Raw genomic sequence first — 13,978 nt, 5'->3', positions numbered from 1 at the left:
GCCTGGCACTCGTGTGGTAACTTGCCATGTGTCAGCCGAAATTTGGCTGTTACCCAGTTCTTGTTATATTTAGACACAGACTGCTTCAGTATCTGAGGGATTGTGAACGGTGCTGGCCATTACGTAACCATAAGTGGAAAAGGCCATTACTGGTCAGCTATGTTCCTGTTGAAAAACGCAGCAGGTTGGAGGGACCAAATGGTCTACTCCTGCTCCTGTTTCTCACGTTTCCATGGTCTGCTGAGGGAAACAGTTCAACCCCCCCGATGCAATCCGGAGTCAAATTCACGAGGAGGCCTTGAGTTAGCCAACTGCAGTCGAACCAATCCCTGGCCATTTTTGTCACTCTACCTAAGTGCTCCTCTGGGTTCAAAATTTCCCACAATCCCCGCCCCCCCCCAAATCCCAAAGATGGAAGATCCCAGAGATTCGTTTTCTTCAAATCCTGGAGACACCCGGAGCAGTTGGCAACATCCCCCCCACCCCCCCCGCACAAACATTTGAGAGACATGACCAGCAGAGAGCGCTCTTGGTAAGAAGGAGACAGGAACTGAGGGCCGTTTGAGAAAAGTTTATTAAAAGCCGGGTGAAGATCCTATTTCACCGATACAAAATCCACGCGGTCAGGGGACAAGTCTTTGAAGCTACAATTTAACCAGGACAGCAGCACGTTTGTGCCAAAAAAACATACATCACTCAATCTCCAGCTACGGTCCCCATTGACCTTTAACCCCAATGACCTTTAACCCCACCTGGCCTGGGATCAACACTAGAGAGGGAACTGGAAGTTAACCCCTCTGGGATTTGGTCAATCAGCTGTCGAAGGTTGGTGACCAGACTGACCCCCCCACCACCCAGGGGTTGGTCGGGGTGGGGGGGCAAGGGCACCTTATTGGTCTGTCAGAAATCCACCATCTTCCTCAATGTGCCCAGTCCAACGTTGTGTTCCCTTGGGGGTCATCTGCCTAGGCTAGTGGGACTGTTTCAAGTACTTTCAAACTGCCGGTGGGGGGGGCAGAGGGGGAGGGGTTTGGGGGGAAGCCCTGTTAAAGAGGAAGTCTCTCCCTCGGGGACCCCTGTTAAAGAGGGAGTCTCTCCATTGGGGACCCCTGTTAAAGAGGGAGTCTCTCTCTGTTGGGCACCCCTGTTAAAGAGGGAGTGTCCCCATTGGGAATGTCTGTTAAAGAGGTAATTTCTCCATCAGGGACCCCTGTTAAAGAGGGAGTCTCTCCCTCGGGAACCTGTTAACCAGGGAGTCTCTCCCTCAGGGATACCTGTTAACGAGGGAGTCTCTCCCTTGGGGACCCCTGCTAACTAGGGAGTCTCTCCCTCAGGGATACCTGTTAACGAGGGAGTCTCTCTGTCGGGGACCCCTGTTAAATGAGGAGTCTCTCCCTCGGGGACCCCTAAGAAAGAGGGAGTCTCTCCCTCAGGGACCCCGGTTAAAGAGGGAGTCTCTCCCTCAGGGACCCCTGTTAAAGAGGGAATCTCTCCCTCGGGAACCTGTTAACCAGGGAGTCTCTCCCTCGGGGACCCCTGCTAACCAGGGAGTCTCTCTATGGGTTGCATCCAGTTGGTAAGACCCCATTCACCCTTTCCCTCAATCTAACCCTTCCTTGTGAGAGTTTCTGCCTGGAGCTGGTTTTCAAAACGCCATACAACGTGAATGATCACAGAAAATGGCTAAACCATTAGCCTCCAGAGGAAGTAAGCACACACCCTCCCATCCGAACGGTCTCACCATTAATAGGCAAAGAAGAGAAAAGAAACCTGAGGGAAAGTCCTCCTGGATCTTTTTTTTCACAATGGATTCCTGTTCTCAATCGTTAGAACAAGTGAAGTGCGCCTGTCTCCTTCCCCCAGCTTCGACCATTCCCTCAATGGTTACTGTCACTTTAATAGCACCCAATAGAGCAGATTCACCCACCCGAAGCATTGTGGGTAGGAACCACCGCCATCTTTAGCCCCAGCTGAAGCAAGGGAGCTTCACCTCTAAACAAAGACGGCTAAGGTTTTTTTTGGGGCAACCTCTCAGGTTCGACAAATAGCGGACTCCCCCATGACAACTGTCCACGATTGGAAACTTCTAGAAGGTTGGGAGCAGCGGGGGCAAGGGTAGATAGGGGAGAGGTGGGCCGCAGTAATGACCTGGTTGCCAGAGGCATCAGCCTAGTAGCAGGGTGAAAGCTAAATCAGTGAGAGGGGTCTCACCACAGGAGAGAGTGCCTAAGCGTCTCCTGCCCTTAAAGCCACTGGGAGGGAAAGACAAGTGTCAAGGCCCTCTCGCCAGAGATTGGCGATAAGCCACAGCGCGGGAAGCTCAAACCACTGGGTTGCTAACTGAGCTGCGGGGATTGGGCCTGTCGAGATCGCTGTCCCTGCCCCAGAACCCGGCCCTCCAAAGAAAAAAAAGCCCAAAGGAAATGTCAGACTCTCCCTCCTGGGCTGTTTCTCCAGCAGAACCTGTGAGGTTTCTCATTTTCTATCAGCTCCAGGTTAGAGGGCAATCTAAAGACCAGCCGCCGTCGGGTCCTTAATCTCTGTGGGCAACCTCCTGGAACGCCCGACTGAATAACCTCCACCCTCTTAGTTCGGAGAGGTTGGGATCTTTCTCCTTGGGAGTGAAGGAGATCGGAGAAGCTGGGGGAGGGCGAGGGGTCTATCTGTTTGAAGCAAAGGAGATGGGGGTGGGGGAGAGATCTGATTGAGGCGCTCACCATGGCGGATAAAGACGGGAGAGAGAAGCTGGCTCCCATTGGTGCAGTGTACAAGGGCGGGGTTGGTGGAGGTGGAGGTATACAGGTTGTGGGGTTTTGGGGAAGGGTGCGGGGGGCGGGAAGGAGACGTGAAAAAGGACTTTCTTCCTTCCATAACGAGCGTGAATGAGCCAGAACTCACTGTCCACTAGGACACGTTCCTGGTGAAGGGCTTTTGCCCGAAACGTCGGTTTTCCTGCCTCTCGGATGCCGCCTGACCTGCTGTGCTTTTCCAGCACCACTCCAATCTTGAAGTTAAAATATGATCAGTCGCTGGGAGGTGGGAGTCAATTAAAGAAGGGAGATAGATGGTTGTGGGCTGAGGAGTGGCAGACGGAGTTTAATTGAGATAAATGTGAGGTGCTGCATTTTGGGAAAGGCAAATCAGGGCAGGACTTATACACTTAATGGTAAGGTCCTGGGGAGTGTTGCTGAACAAAGAGACCTTGGAGTGCAGGTTCATAGCTCCTTGAAAGTAGAGTCACAGGTAGATAGGATAGTGAGGAAGGCATTTGGTATGCTTTCCTTTATTGAGTATAGGAGTTCGGAGGTCATGTTGCGGCTGTACAGGACATTGGTTAGGCCACTGTTGGAATATTGTGTGCAATTCTGATCTGCTATAAGAAGGATGTTGTGAAACTTGAAAAGGTTCAGAAAAGATTTACAAGGATGTTGCCAGGGTTGGAGGGTTTGAGCTACAGGGAGAGGCTGAACAGGCTGGGGCTGTTTTCCCTGGACCGTCGGAGGCTGAGGGGTGACCTTATAGAGGTTTATAAAATCATGAGGGGCATAGGAGTCCAGAACTAGAGGGCACAGGTTGAAGGTGAGAGGAGAAAGATATAAAAGGGAGCTAAGGGGCAACTTTTTCACACAGAGGGTGGTACGGGTATGGAATGAGCTGCCAGAGGATGTGGTGGAGGCTGGTACAATGACAACATTTAAAAGGCATCTGGATGGGATATGAATAGGAAGGGTTTGGAGGGATATGCTGGCAAATGGGATTAGATTAATTTAGGATATCTGGTCGGCATGGAAGAGTTGGTCCGAAGGGTCTGTTTCTGTGCTGTACATCTCTGTGACTCTACGATGGATGATGTGATCATGGAGGGAGAGTGGCATTGGAAGGGGAAGGTCAATCAGAGCTGGCAGGTTCTGCATCCTGTTTGGTGTTGGGCAGGACCCTCTCAACCAGGGGAACTCTAAGGACTCCCTTCTCCATCCCTTCGCCTCTGCACTTTTCCTCACCGCCCTTGAGAAATGAGGGAGTTATCCCTGCGGCCATGTTGGACTCCGAGGGGCCTACTCCCGCTGCTGCATCCAGTTTGGGAATTCCGAGCACGGAAGGAGCCTGCTGCTCCAAAGAAATTGGAGCCGTCCAGGCCCCGACGTTCAACCCTACCTCACGGAGCCCAATGTCGTGGCGTGCCCTGATCCCCTGCTGCTCCCCACCCCCCACCCCCCTCACCTCTCTCTCTCTGCCTCTGACAGAGGATGGGCCTACCCTCCAGCCCTTACATCAACCCTCACCATAACCCCTCCCCCCCCCCCAACCCCTTAAAAAAACTCAGGAGCCTAGGCCTCTTCCCAAGCCTGAGCCGCTAGGCCCGACTCCAACGTGACAAGGCCTTCCGGGGGGCAAATTGAGAAACGGGGTCGGCACAATTCACATCTTCATGACAAAGCAAAGGAGAAAGAATGACGAGCGGTTAAATTTACAACACATTTACCACACATTAGCTGATTCCGTTGCTGGCGCCTGGCAGTGGAGTTCCAAATCGAGACACAGGCCATGGGCCCGGACACCTCCATCGTCGCCCCCAGTCGGCCCACTTCCCGGGCTCTGTCCTGGAGTTCGGGCTTAAAGTAGCAGCAGATTTCCGAAGAAACAGCCCGGCTCCGGAGTGTAAGTTGGCGGCGGGCGGAGGGATCGAACGGTTTTACTCCCGCAGTTCCAGCAGCAACCAGCCCGTCCTGCCCAGCAGAGACCGGCCTTCGGCGGCCGCAGACGTTCCCCCCCCTCCTCTCTCTAGGCCGCAGCGTCCGTGTACTCAGTGATTCCCTTCCCCAACCCCAACCCCCAACCCCCCTCCCCCAGAAAACAGCACCCACTGCGAAATAGTCGAGCTGTGGAGGGGGGAGGGTCAGCGGTGACTAGAACGTTACCAAAGTGTACACCATACTGTGAGAGAGAGAGAGAGAGAGAGAGAAAGAGAGAGAGTGTGAGGGTGAGGGTGAGGCTGAGTGAATCTGTCCCAGTCCACCCACGTTGACCCTACGGTCAAGAAAGAACAACCAACACCTCGACTTCCCTAGAAGGCTCAGGAAATTCGGCACGCCCATAATGACTCTTAACAATTTCTTTTTACAAGATGTACCCGGAGAAAGAGCATCCTACTCAGATACATCACAGCTTGGTTACGGCAACCGCTTTCCCCAAGACCGCAAGACGTTACAGAGAGCCGTACACACAGTCCAGTCCATCTCGAAAACCAGCCTTCCTTCCACTGAGTCTGGCTCCATTTCCCACTGCCTCGGGGAAGCAGCCTACCTCATCAAAGACACCCCTACACCCTCTCTTTAGCCCACTTCCAACGGGCAGTTTGCAAACAGCTTCAAGAATAACTTCGTCCCCGCTGTTATCAGGCTTACAAACGGATCTCTCATACATTAAAGTCAACCTTTCTTTGCACTTTCTCTGTAGCTGTAACACTATATCCTGTAATCCATTCTAACACCTTGACGTACCGATTGAAGGTATGATTTGTCTGGTTAGCACACAAGGCAATACTTTCACTGTATCTCAGTACCTGCGACGATAATAAATCAAAGAGTGACGAGAGTGTTTGAGATGCGTGTGGAGGAGGGGTACATTAGAGATCGGGGAAAAGGAATGCTGTGACAGAGACAGACAGGAAAAGGCAGTCAAACCAAAAGAGAGAGAGAGCAAAAGTCATCTTGAGACAGAGAGAGAATTTAGATCGTTAAATAAAGGCAGAGCAAGCGAAAGAGACAGAGAAAGCGAGAGAAATTGAGAAATAGCTGGACACAGTGAATATAGATAGCGAGAGAGATTGATAGAGAGAAATAATGGGAAACAGAGAGATTATAGACAGACAGAGACAGATACAGATAAAGTGGGACACAAGGATATACTGTAGACAGAGACAGAGAGAAAGAGAGAGACAAATTGGGACACAGAGAATATAGACTGAAATATAGAGAGACAGAGAGAGATAATATGGCACAGAGAGAATATCGACAGACACAGAGAGAGAGAAATGTGTAGTGAGGCACACAGAGAATATAGACAGAGACAGAGAGATAGTGGGACACAGAGAGAATATAGACTGAGAGAGAGATAGTGGGACACAGGGAAAATATAGACAGAGACAGAGAGATAGTGGGACACAGAGATAATATAGACAGAGAGAGACATAGTGCGACACAGAGAGAATATAGACAGAGAGAGAGATAGTGGGACACAGAGAGAATATAGACAAAGAGAGAGACAGTGAGGCACAGAGAGAATATAGACAGAGAGAGAGATAGTGGGACACAGAGAGAATATAGACAGAGAGGGAGATAGTGGGACACAGAGAGAATATAGACAGAGAGAGAGATAGTGGGACACAGAGAGAATATAGACAGAGAGAGAGATAGTGGGACACAGAGAGAATATAGACAGAGACGGAGAAAGTGGGACACAGAGAGAATATAGACAGAGAGAGAAATAGTGGGACACAGAGAGAATATAGACAGAGAGAGAGATAGTGGGACACAGAGAGAATATAGACAGAGAGAGAGATAGTGGGACACAGAGAGAATATAGACAGAGAGGGAGATAGTGGGACACAGAGAGAATATAGACAGAGAGGGAGATAGTGGGACACAGAGAGACTATAGACAGAGAGAGATAGTGAGGCACAGAGAGAATATAGACAGAGAGGGAGACAGTGAGGCACAGACAGAATATAGACAGAGAGAAATATAGTGGGACACAGAGAGAATATAGACAGAGAGAGAGATAGTGGGACACAGAGAGAATATAGACAGAGAGAGAGATAGTGGGACACGGAGAGAATATAGACAGCGAGAGGTAGTGGGACACAGAGAGTAGGTCGACAGAGAGAAATATAGTGGGACACAGAGAGAATATAGACAGAGAGAGAGATAGTGAGGCACAGAGAGAATATAGACAGAGAGAGAGATAGTGAGGCACAGAGAGAATATAGACAGAGAGGGAGATGGTTGGACACAGAGAGAATATAGACAGAGAGAGAGATAGTGGGACACAGAGAGAATATAGACAGAGAGAGAGATAGTGAGGCACAGAGAGAATATAGACAGAGAGGGAGATGGTTGGACACAGAGAGAATATAGACAGAGAGAGAGATAGTGGGACACAGAGAGAATATAGACAGAGAGAAATATAGTGGGACACAGAGAGAATATAGACAGAGAGAGAGATAGTGGGACACAGAGAGAATATAGACAGTGAGAGATAGTGGGACACAGAGAGAATATAGACAGAGAGGGAGATAGTGGGACAGAGAGAATATAGACAGAGAGAGAGATAGTGGGACACAGAGAGAATATAGACACAGAGAGAGATAGTGGGACACAGAGAGAATATAGACAGAGAGAGAGATAGTGGGACACAGAGAGAATATAGACAGCGAGAGATAGTGGGACACAGAGAGTAGGACGACAGAGAGAAATATAGTGGGACACAGAGAGAATATAGACAGAGAGAGAGATAGTGAGGCACAGAGAGAATATAGACAGAGAGAGAGATAGTGGGACACAGAGAGAATATAGACAGAGAGAGAGATAGTGAGGCACAGAGAGAATATAGACAGAGAGGGAGACAGTGGGACACAGATAGAATATAGACAGTGAGAGATAGTGGGACACAGAGAGAATATAGACAGAGAGATAGTGGGACACAGAGAGAATATAGACAGAGAGACAGATAGTGGGACACAGAGAGAATATAGACAGAGAGAGAGATAGTGGGACACAGAGAGAATATTGACAGAGAGAGATAGTGGGACACAGAGAGAATATAGACAGAGAGCGAGATAGTGGGACACAGAGAGTATGTAGACAGAGAGAGAGATAGTGGGACACTGAGAGAATGTAGACAGAGAGAGAGATAGTGGGACACAGAGAGAATATGGACAGAGAGAATGTCGACAGATATAGACAGACAGAGATATATATACTGGGCCACAGAGAAAATGTAAACAGAGAGAGTACACAATGGAAAGATACACACTAAAAACGTATAGATTGATCTTCCAAACAGCAATTGATCAGTGGTTAATCTCAAATCTGAGGTTGGGATTATTGTTGGTGAAAAGCCTGAGCAATATTGGGCCAGAAGTCACTGTGGAGATATCTAGGGTTAAATGGTAGATTGGTCTTGATCACAGTGAATGGGGGAAAAGAGGCAGGAGGGGCCTCCTCCCTTTCCCCCATCACCATATCCCCCTGTTCCTTCCTCCCCTGGGTGTTCATCGAGATTCCCCCTTAATGCCCCAGTTTAACTACTCCCCTAGGGAGTGAATCCCACTCTGTGGGAGAATACATTTCTCCTGAATTCCCAATTGGATTACTGACCCTGTTAGACAGATGGGCTTGGCTGAAACAACTTCCGTCCGTCCGTCTCTTCAACCAATAACCTTTGGAATTTTAAAGACCATGAACAAATCACCACCCTCAACCTTGCAGAAACGATCGCCAGTCCTGTCCAACTCCCAGATCGAGGGTCACCCTTTGTCCTGCGCCTCTATTTTATTGTGATATGGAGAAACTGTGAGAGGGGACAGCCAAGTGGCGAGGAAAGCTCCAAAGCAATTGAGGAGGGTACAGTTTGAATTGGGAGATTGCCATCCACAAATTACACCGCTCCTCTGTGTCTCACCTGTTGGCGAGGCCTCTCCTGGATTACTGTGTGTAGTCCTGGTCGCTCTGTTATCGGGAGGATATTACTAAGCTGGAGAGGGGTCAGAAGAGATTCACCAGCATGTTGTCGGGAATGGGGGGGGGGGGGTTAGAAAGAGAGGCTGGATCAGCTGGGACTTTTTTCACTGGAGCGTAGGAGGTTGAGGGGTGACCTTACAGTGGTTTATAAAATCTTGGTAGACGAATGGCAGGTGTCTATTCCCTAGTGGGGGGAGATTGGGCGGAATTGCAAGACCAGGCAGCGTATTTTGAAGCTGACAGGAGAAAGATTTACAAGACACAAGGGCTAACGTTTTCGCTCAGAGAGTGGTTCCTGTGTGGAATGAACTCACAGAGGAAGTGGTGGATGTGGGGACAGTTTGAAAGACAGTTGGATAAGTTCATGAATAAGAGATATTCACCGGAACGAGGGCCAAGCGCAGGCAGGTGGGACTAGTTTTATTTGGGATTGTGGTTGGCACGGACTGGTCGGACCGAAGGGTCTGTTTCTGTGCTGCATGACTCTATGACTAGAGAAAGACACAGAGGAAGAGCAGGAGACAGGCAACAAATCAGAGAAGGACTGAGAGAGAGAGAGAGAAATTTACAGACACAGCAAATGATCCGGACTGAGACCCAAAGATAGAAAGCGCAAGAGGTATGGAGAGAGGGAGACACACACACACTCACGCACACACACAGGCAGCAAGAGGTAAAGACAATGAGTGATATCGATGGACTGAGACAGAGAGAGACGATCAGTGAGGGGGGAACTGTGAGAGACAGAGAGAGACCCAGAGACAGTGTAAAAGCCCCAGGGAGAGACAGAGAGGGAGACACACACACACACACACACAGTCAGCAAGAGATAGAGACAACGAGCGATACAGATGGACTGAGACAGGGAGAGAATCAGTGAGAGACAGAGCAATAGATACAGGGAGAGACAGAGACACACACACACACTGAAAGAAACAGATACAGCAAGAGATAGAGACAGACAATGATGCTGGTGGAGTGAGACAGAGAGAGAATCAATGAGGGGAGAACTGTGAATGATATACGGGAACAGCTTGAGTGCTGAGATCTTCAGCTCGGAATTAATGACGCTTCCGACAAATTGCGTGGAACATTCTGGAGACTCTCTACTCCTAGCGACCTGCGACATGCCAGAACTACGATGCCTTCCCCATTGATTAACAGAGCACCTGAGGCAAGACGTGCTGTTAATGAAAAGGTTCAAAGTGCAGGGAGAATTTCAGCACATCAGCAGGCTTCGGAAAACAAATGAGATCTCAGCTGCAAATAATTGAAGAATGTTTTGCAAAAAAAAATGTAATTACTGCATCCTTTTATAAACTTATAAGTGTTATGTAAGTGATATTTACCAAGCCTTTTCAATACTGACAGTGGTAAATTATTCGGGTCTTAAAGGGAAACCGCTTAACTCTGAGATAAAACTGAGGATTCATCATCAATTCTTCCCATTCTTTTCCTTAAAAGGACTGGCAATCAGCTCCTGAAATGTGGGCATGGTTTGCAGTTCTATAGAACCTTTGACCATCTCAGGGTGACTCAATGAACATCAAAGCTGTGCACTTACTTCTGAAGCTGCTTTGGCTGTGTAGATATCTCCAGCAGAGTAAGGCCTTTGAATCATAGACTCCCTACAGTATGGAAACAGGCCCTTCGGCCCAACAATTCCACACTGACCCTGCGCAGAGTAACCCACCCAGTCCTATTCCCCTACTCTATTATCCTATATTTACCACTGACTAATTCACCAAACCTGCACATCTCTGGGAACTATGGGTAATTTAGCACGGCCAATCCATCCTCTCCTGTACATCCCTGGATACTATGGGACAATTTAGCACGGCCAATCCATCCTCTCCTGTACATCCCTGGACACTATGGGACAATTTAGCACGGCCAATCCACCCTAACCTGCACATCCCTGGGCACTATGGGACAATTTAGCACGGCCAATCCACCCTAACCTTCACATCTCTGGGCACTATGGGACAATTTAGCACGGCCAATCCACCCTAACCTACACATCTCTGGGCACTATGGGACAATTTAGCACGGCCAATCCACCCTAACCTTCACATCTCTGGGCACTATGGGACAATTTAGCACGGCCAATCCACCCGAACCTACACATCTCTGGGCACTATGGGACAATTTAGCATGGCCAATCCGCCCTAACCTGCACATCCCTGGACACTATGGGACAATTTAGCACGGCCAATCCACCCAAACCGGCACATCCCTGGGCACTATGGGACAATTTAGCATGGCCAATCCAACCAAACCTGCACATCTCTGGGCACTATGGGACAATTTAGCATGGCCAATCCGCCCTAACCTGCACATCCCTGGACACTATGGGACAATTTAGCACGGCCAATCCACCCTAACCTACACATCTCTGGGCACTATGGGACAATTTAGCATGGCCAATCCACCCAAACCTGCACATCTCTGGGCACTATGGGACAATTTAGCATGGCCAATCCACCTTAACCTGCACATCCCTGGGCACTATGGGACAATTTAGCACAGTCCAATCCACCCTAAACTGCACATCCCTGGGCACTATGGGACAATTTAGCATGGCCAATCCACCCTAACCTGCACATCCCTGGGCACTATGGGACAATTTAGCATGGCCAATCCACCCTAACCTGCACATCCCAGGACACTATGGGACAATTTAGCATGGCCAATCCACCCTAACCTGCACATCCCTGGGCACTATGGGATAATTTAGCACGGCCAATCCACCCTAACCTGCACATCCCTGGACACTATGGGACAGTTTAGCATGGCCAATCCACCCTAACCTGCACATCTCTGGGCACTATGGGACAATTTAGCATGGCCAATCCACCCTAACCTGCACATCCCTGGGCACTATGGGACAATTTAGCATGGCCAATCCACCCTAACCTGCACATCTCTGGGCACTATGGGACAATTTAGCACGGCCAATCCACCCTAACCTGCACATCCCTGGGCACTATGGGACAATTTAGCACGGCCAATCCACCCTAACATGCACATCCCTGGGCACTATGGGGCAATTTAGCATGGCCAATTCCCCCCTAACCTGCACATCCCTGGACACTATGGGACAATTTAGCATGGCCAATACACCCTAACCTGCACATCCCTGGGCACTATGGAACAATTTAGCACAGCCAATCCACCTTAACCTGCACATCCCTGGACACTATGGGACAATTTAGCACGGCCAATCCACCCTAACCTGCACATCCCTGGGCACTATCGGACAATTTAGCACGGCCAATCCACCCTAACCTGCACATCCCTGGGCACTATGGGACAACTTAGCACGGCCAATCCACCCTAAACTGCACATCCCTGGGCACTATGGGACAATTTAGCATGGCCAATCCACCCTAACCTGCACATCCCTGGGCACTATGGGACAATTTAGCACGGCCAATCCACCTTAACCTGCACATCTCTGGGCACTATGGGACCATTTAGCACCGCCAATCCACCCTAACCTGCACATCCCTGGACACTATGGGACAGTTTAGCATGGCCAATCCACCCTAACCTGCACATCTCTGGGCACTATGGGACAATTTAGCATGGCCAATCCACCCTAACCTGCACATCTCTGGGCACTATGGGACAATTTAGCATGGACAATCCACCCTAACCTGCACATCTCTGGGCAATATTGGGCAATTTAGCATGGCCAATCCACTCTAACCTGCACATCCCTGGGCACAATGGGACAATTTAGCACGGCCAACCCACCCTAATCTGCACATCACTGGGCACTATGGGGCAATTTAGCACGGCCAATCCACCCTAACCTGCACATCCCTGGACACTATGGGACAATTTAGCATGGCCAATCCACCCTAACCTGCACATCTCTGGGCACTATGGGACAATTTAGCACGGCCAATCCACCCTAACCTGCACATCCCTGGGCACTATGGGACAATTTAGCATGGCCAATCCACCCTAACCTGCACACCCCTGGGCACTATGGACAATTTGGCACGGCCAATCCACCCTAACCTGCACATCCCTGGGCACTATGGGATAATTTAGCACGGCCAATCCACCCTAAGCTGCACATCCCTGGACACTATGGGACAGTTTAGCACGGCTAATCCACCCGAACCTGCACATCCCTGGGCACTATGGGACAATTTAGCACGGCCAATCCGCCCTAACCTGCACATCTCTGGGCACTATGGGACAATTTAGCACGGCCAATCCATCCTAACCTGTACATCCCTGGGCACTATGGAACAATTTAGCACAGCCAATCCACCCTAACCTGCACATCCCTGGGCACTATGGGATAATTTAGCACGGCCAATCCACCCTAAGCTGCACATCCCTGGACACTATGGGACAGTTTAGCATGGCCAATCTACCCTAACCTGCACATCCCTGGGCACTATGGGACAATTTAGCACGGCTAATCCACCCGAACCTGCACATCCCTGGGCACTAGGGGACAATTTAGCACGGCCAATCCACCCTAACCTGCACATCCCTGGGCACTATGGGACAATTTAGCACGGCTAATCCACCCGAACCTGCACATCCCTGGGCACTACAGGACAATTTAGCACGGCCATTCCACCCTAACCTGCACATCCCTGGGCACTACGGGACAATTTAGCACGGCCATTCCACCCTAACCTGCACATCTCTGGGCACTATGGGACAATTTAGCACGGCTAATCCACCCGAACCTGCACATCCCTGGACACTATGCGACAATTTAGCATGGCCAACCCACCCTAACCTGTACATCCCTGGACACTATGGGACAATTTAGCATGGCCAACCCACCCTAAGCTGCACATCCCTGGGCACTATGCGACAATTTAGCACGGCCAATCCACCCTAACCTGCACATCCCTGGACACTATGGGACAATTTAGCACGGCCATTCCACCCTAACCTGCACATCTCTGGGCACTATGGGACAATTTAGCACGGCCAATCCACCCTAACCTGCACATCCCTGGGCGCTATGGGATAATTTAGCATGGCCAATCCACCCTAAGCTGCACATCCCTGGACACTATGGGACAATTTAGCACGGCCAATCCACCCTAACCTGCACATCCCTGGGCACTATGGGACAATTTAGCACGGCCAATCCACCCTAAGCTTTCTATATTTCTATTCCACCGAGAGAAAAAGGAGAATGCTTTTAGTGAGGCTGGTTGAGGGTTGGATATTGGGACCAGAGTATAGATAGGGTC

At 49.9% G+C, this 13,978-nt stretch overlaps 1 protein-coding gene across 1 annotated transcript in view; it reads right to left on the bottom strand.

Moving 5' to 3' along the window:
* Positions 1-4,319: 4,319 nt before the first annotated feature.
* The window catches only part of cnih2 (cornichon family AMPA receptor auxiliary protein 2), a 262,300-nt gene continuing 252,641 nt past the window's right edge, over positions 4,320-13,978 (bottom strand). Inside the window, exon 6 of the mRNA XM_087983841.1 lies at positions 4,320-4,935. Coding sequence (XP_087839967.1) covers positions 4,908-4,935 — 28 coding nt within the window. The 3' untranslated portion in view covers positions 4,320-4,907. The remainder of the gene's footprint in view (positions 4,936-13,978) is intronic.

This window comes from Chiloscyllium plagiosum, unplaced genomic scaffold (genome assembly GCF_037043375.1).
Source record: "Chiloscyllium plagiosum isolate Xiang-an unplaced genomic scaffold, Cpla_swu_hap1 HiC_scaffold_46, whole genome shotgun sequence".
NCBI classification, from domain to species: domain Eukaryota; kingdom Metazoa; phylum Chordata; class Chondrichthyes; order Orectolobiformes; family Hemiscylliidae; genus Chiloscyllium; species Chiloscyllium plagiosum.
Note: the sequence above shows the minus strand (reverse complement) of the source record. Positions and strands in the feature narration are given on the sequence as shown.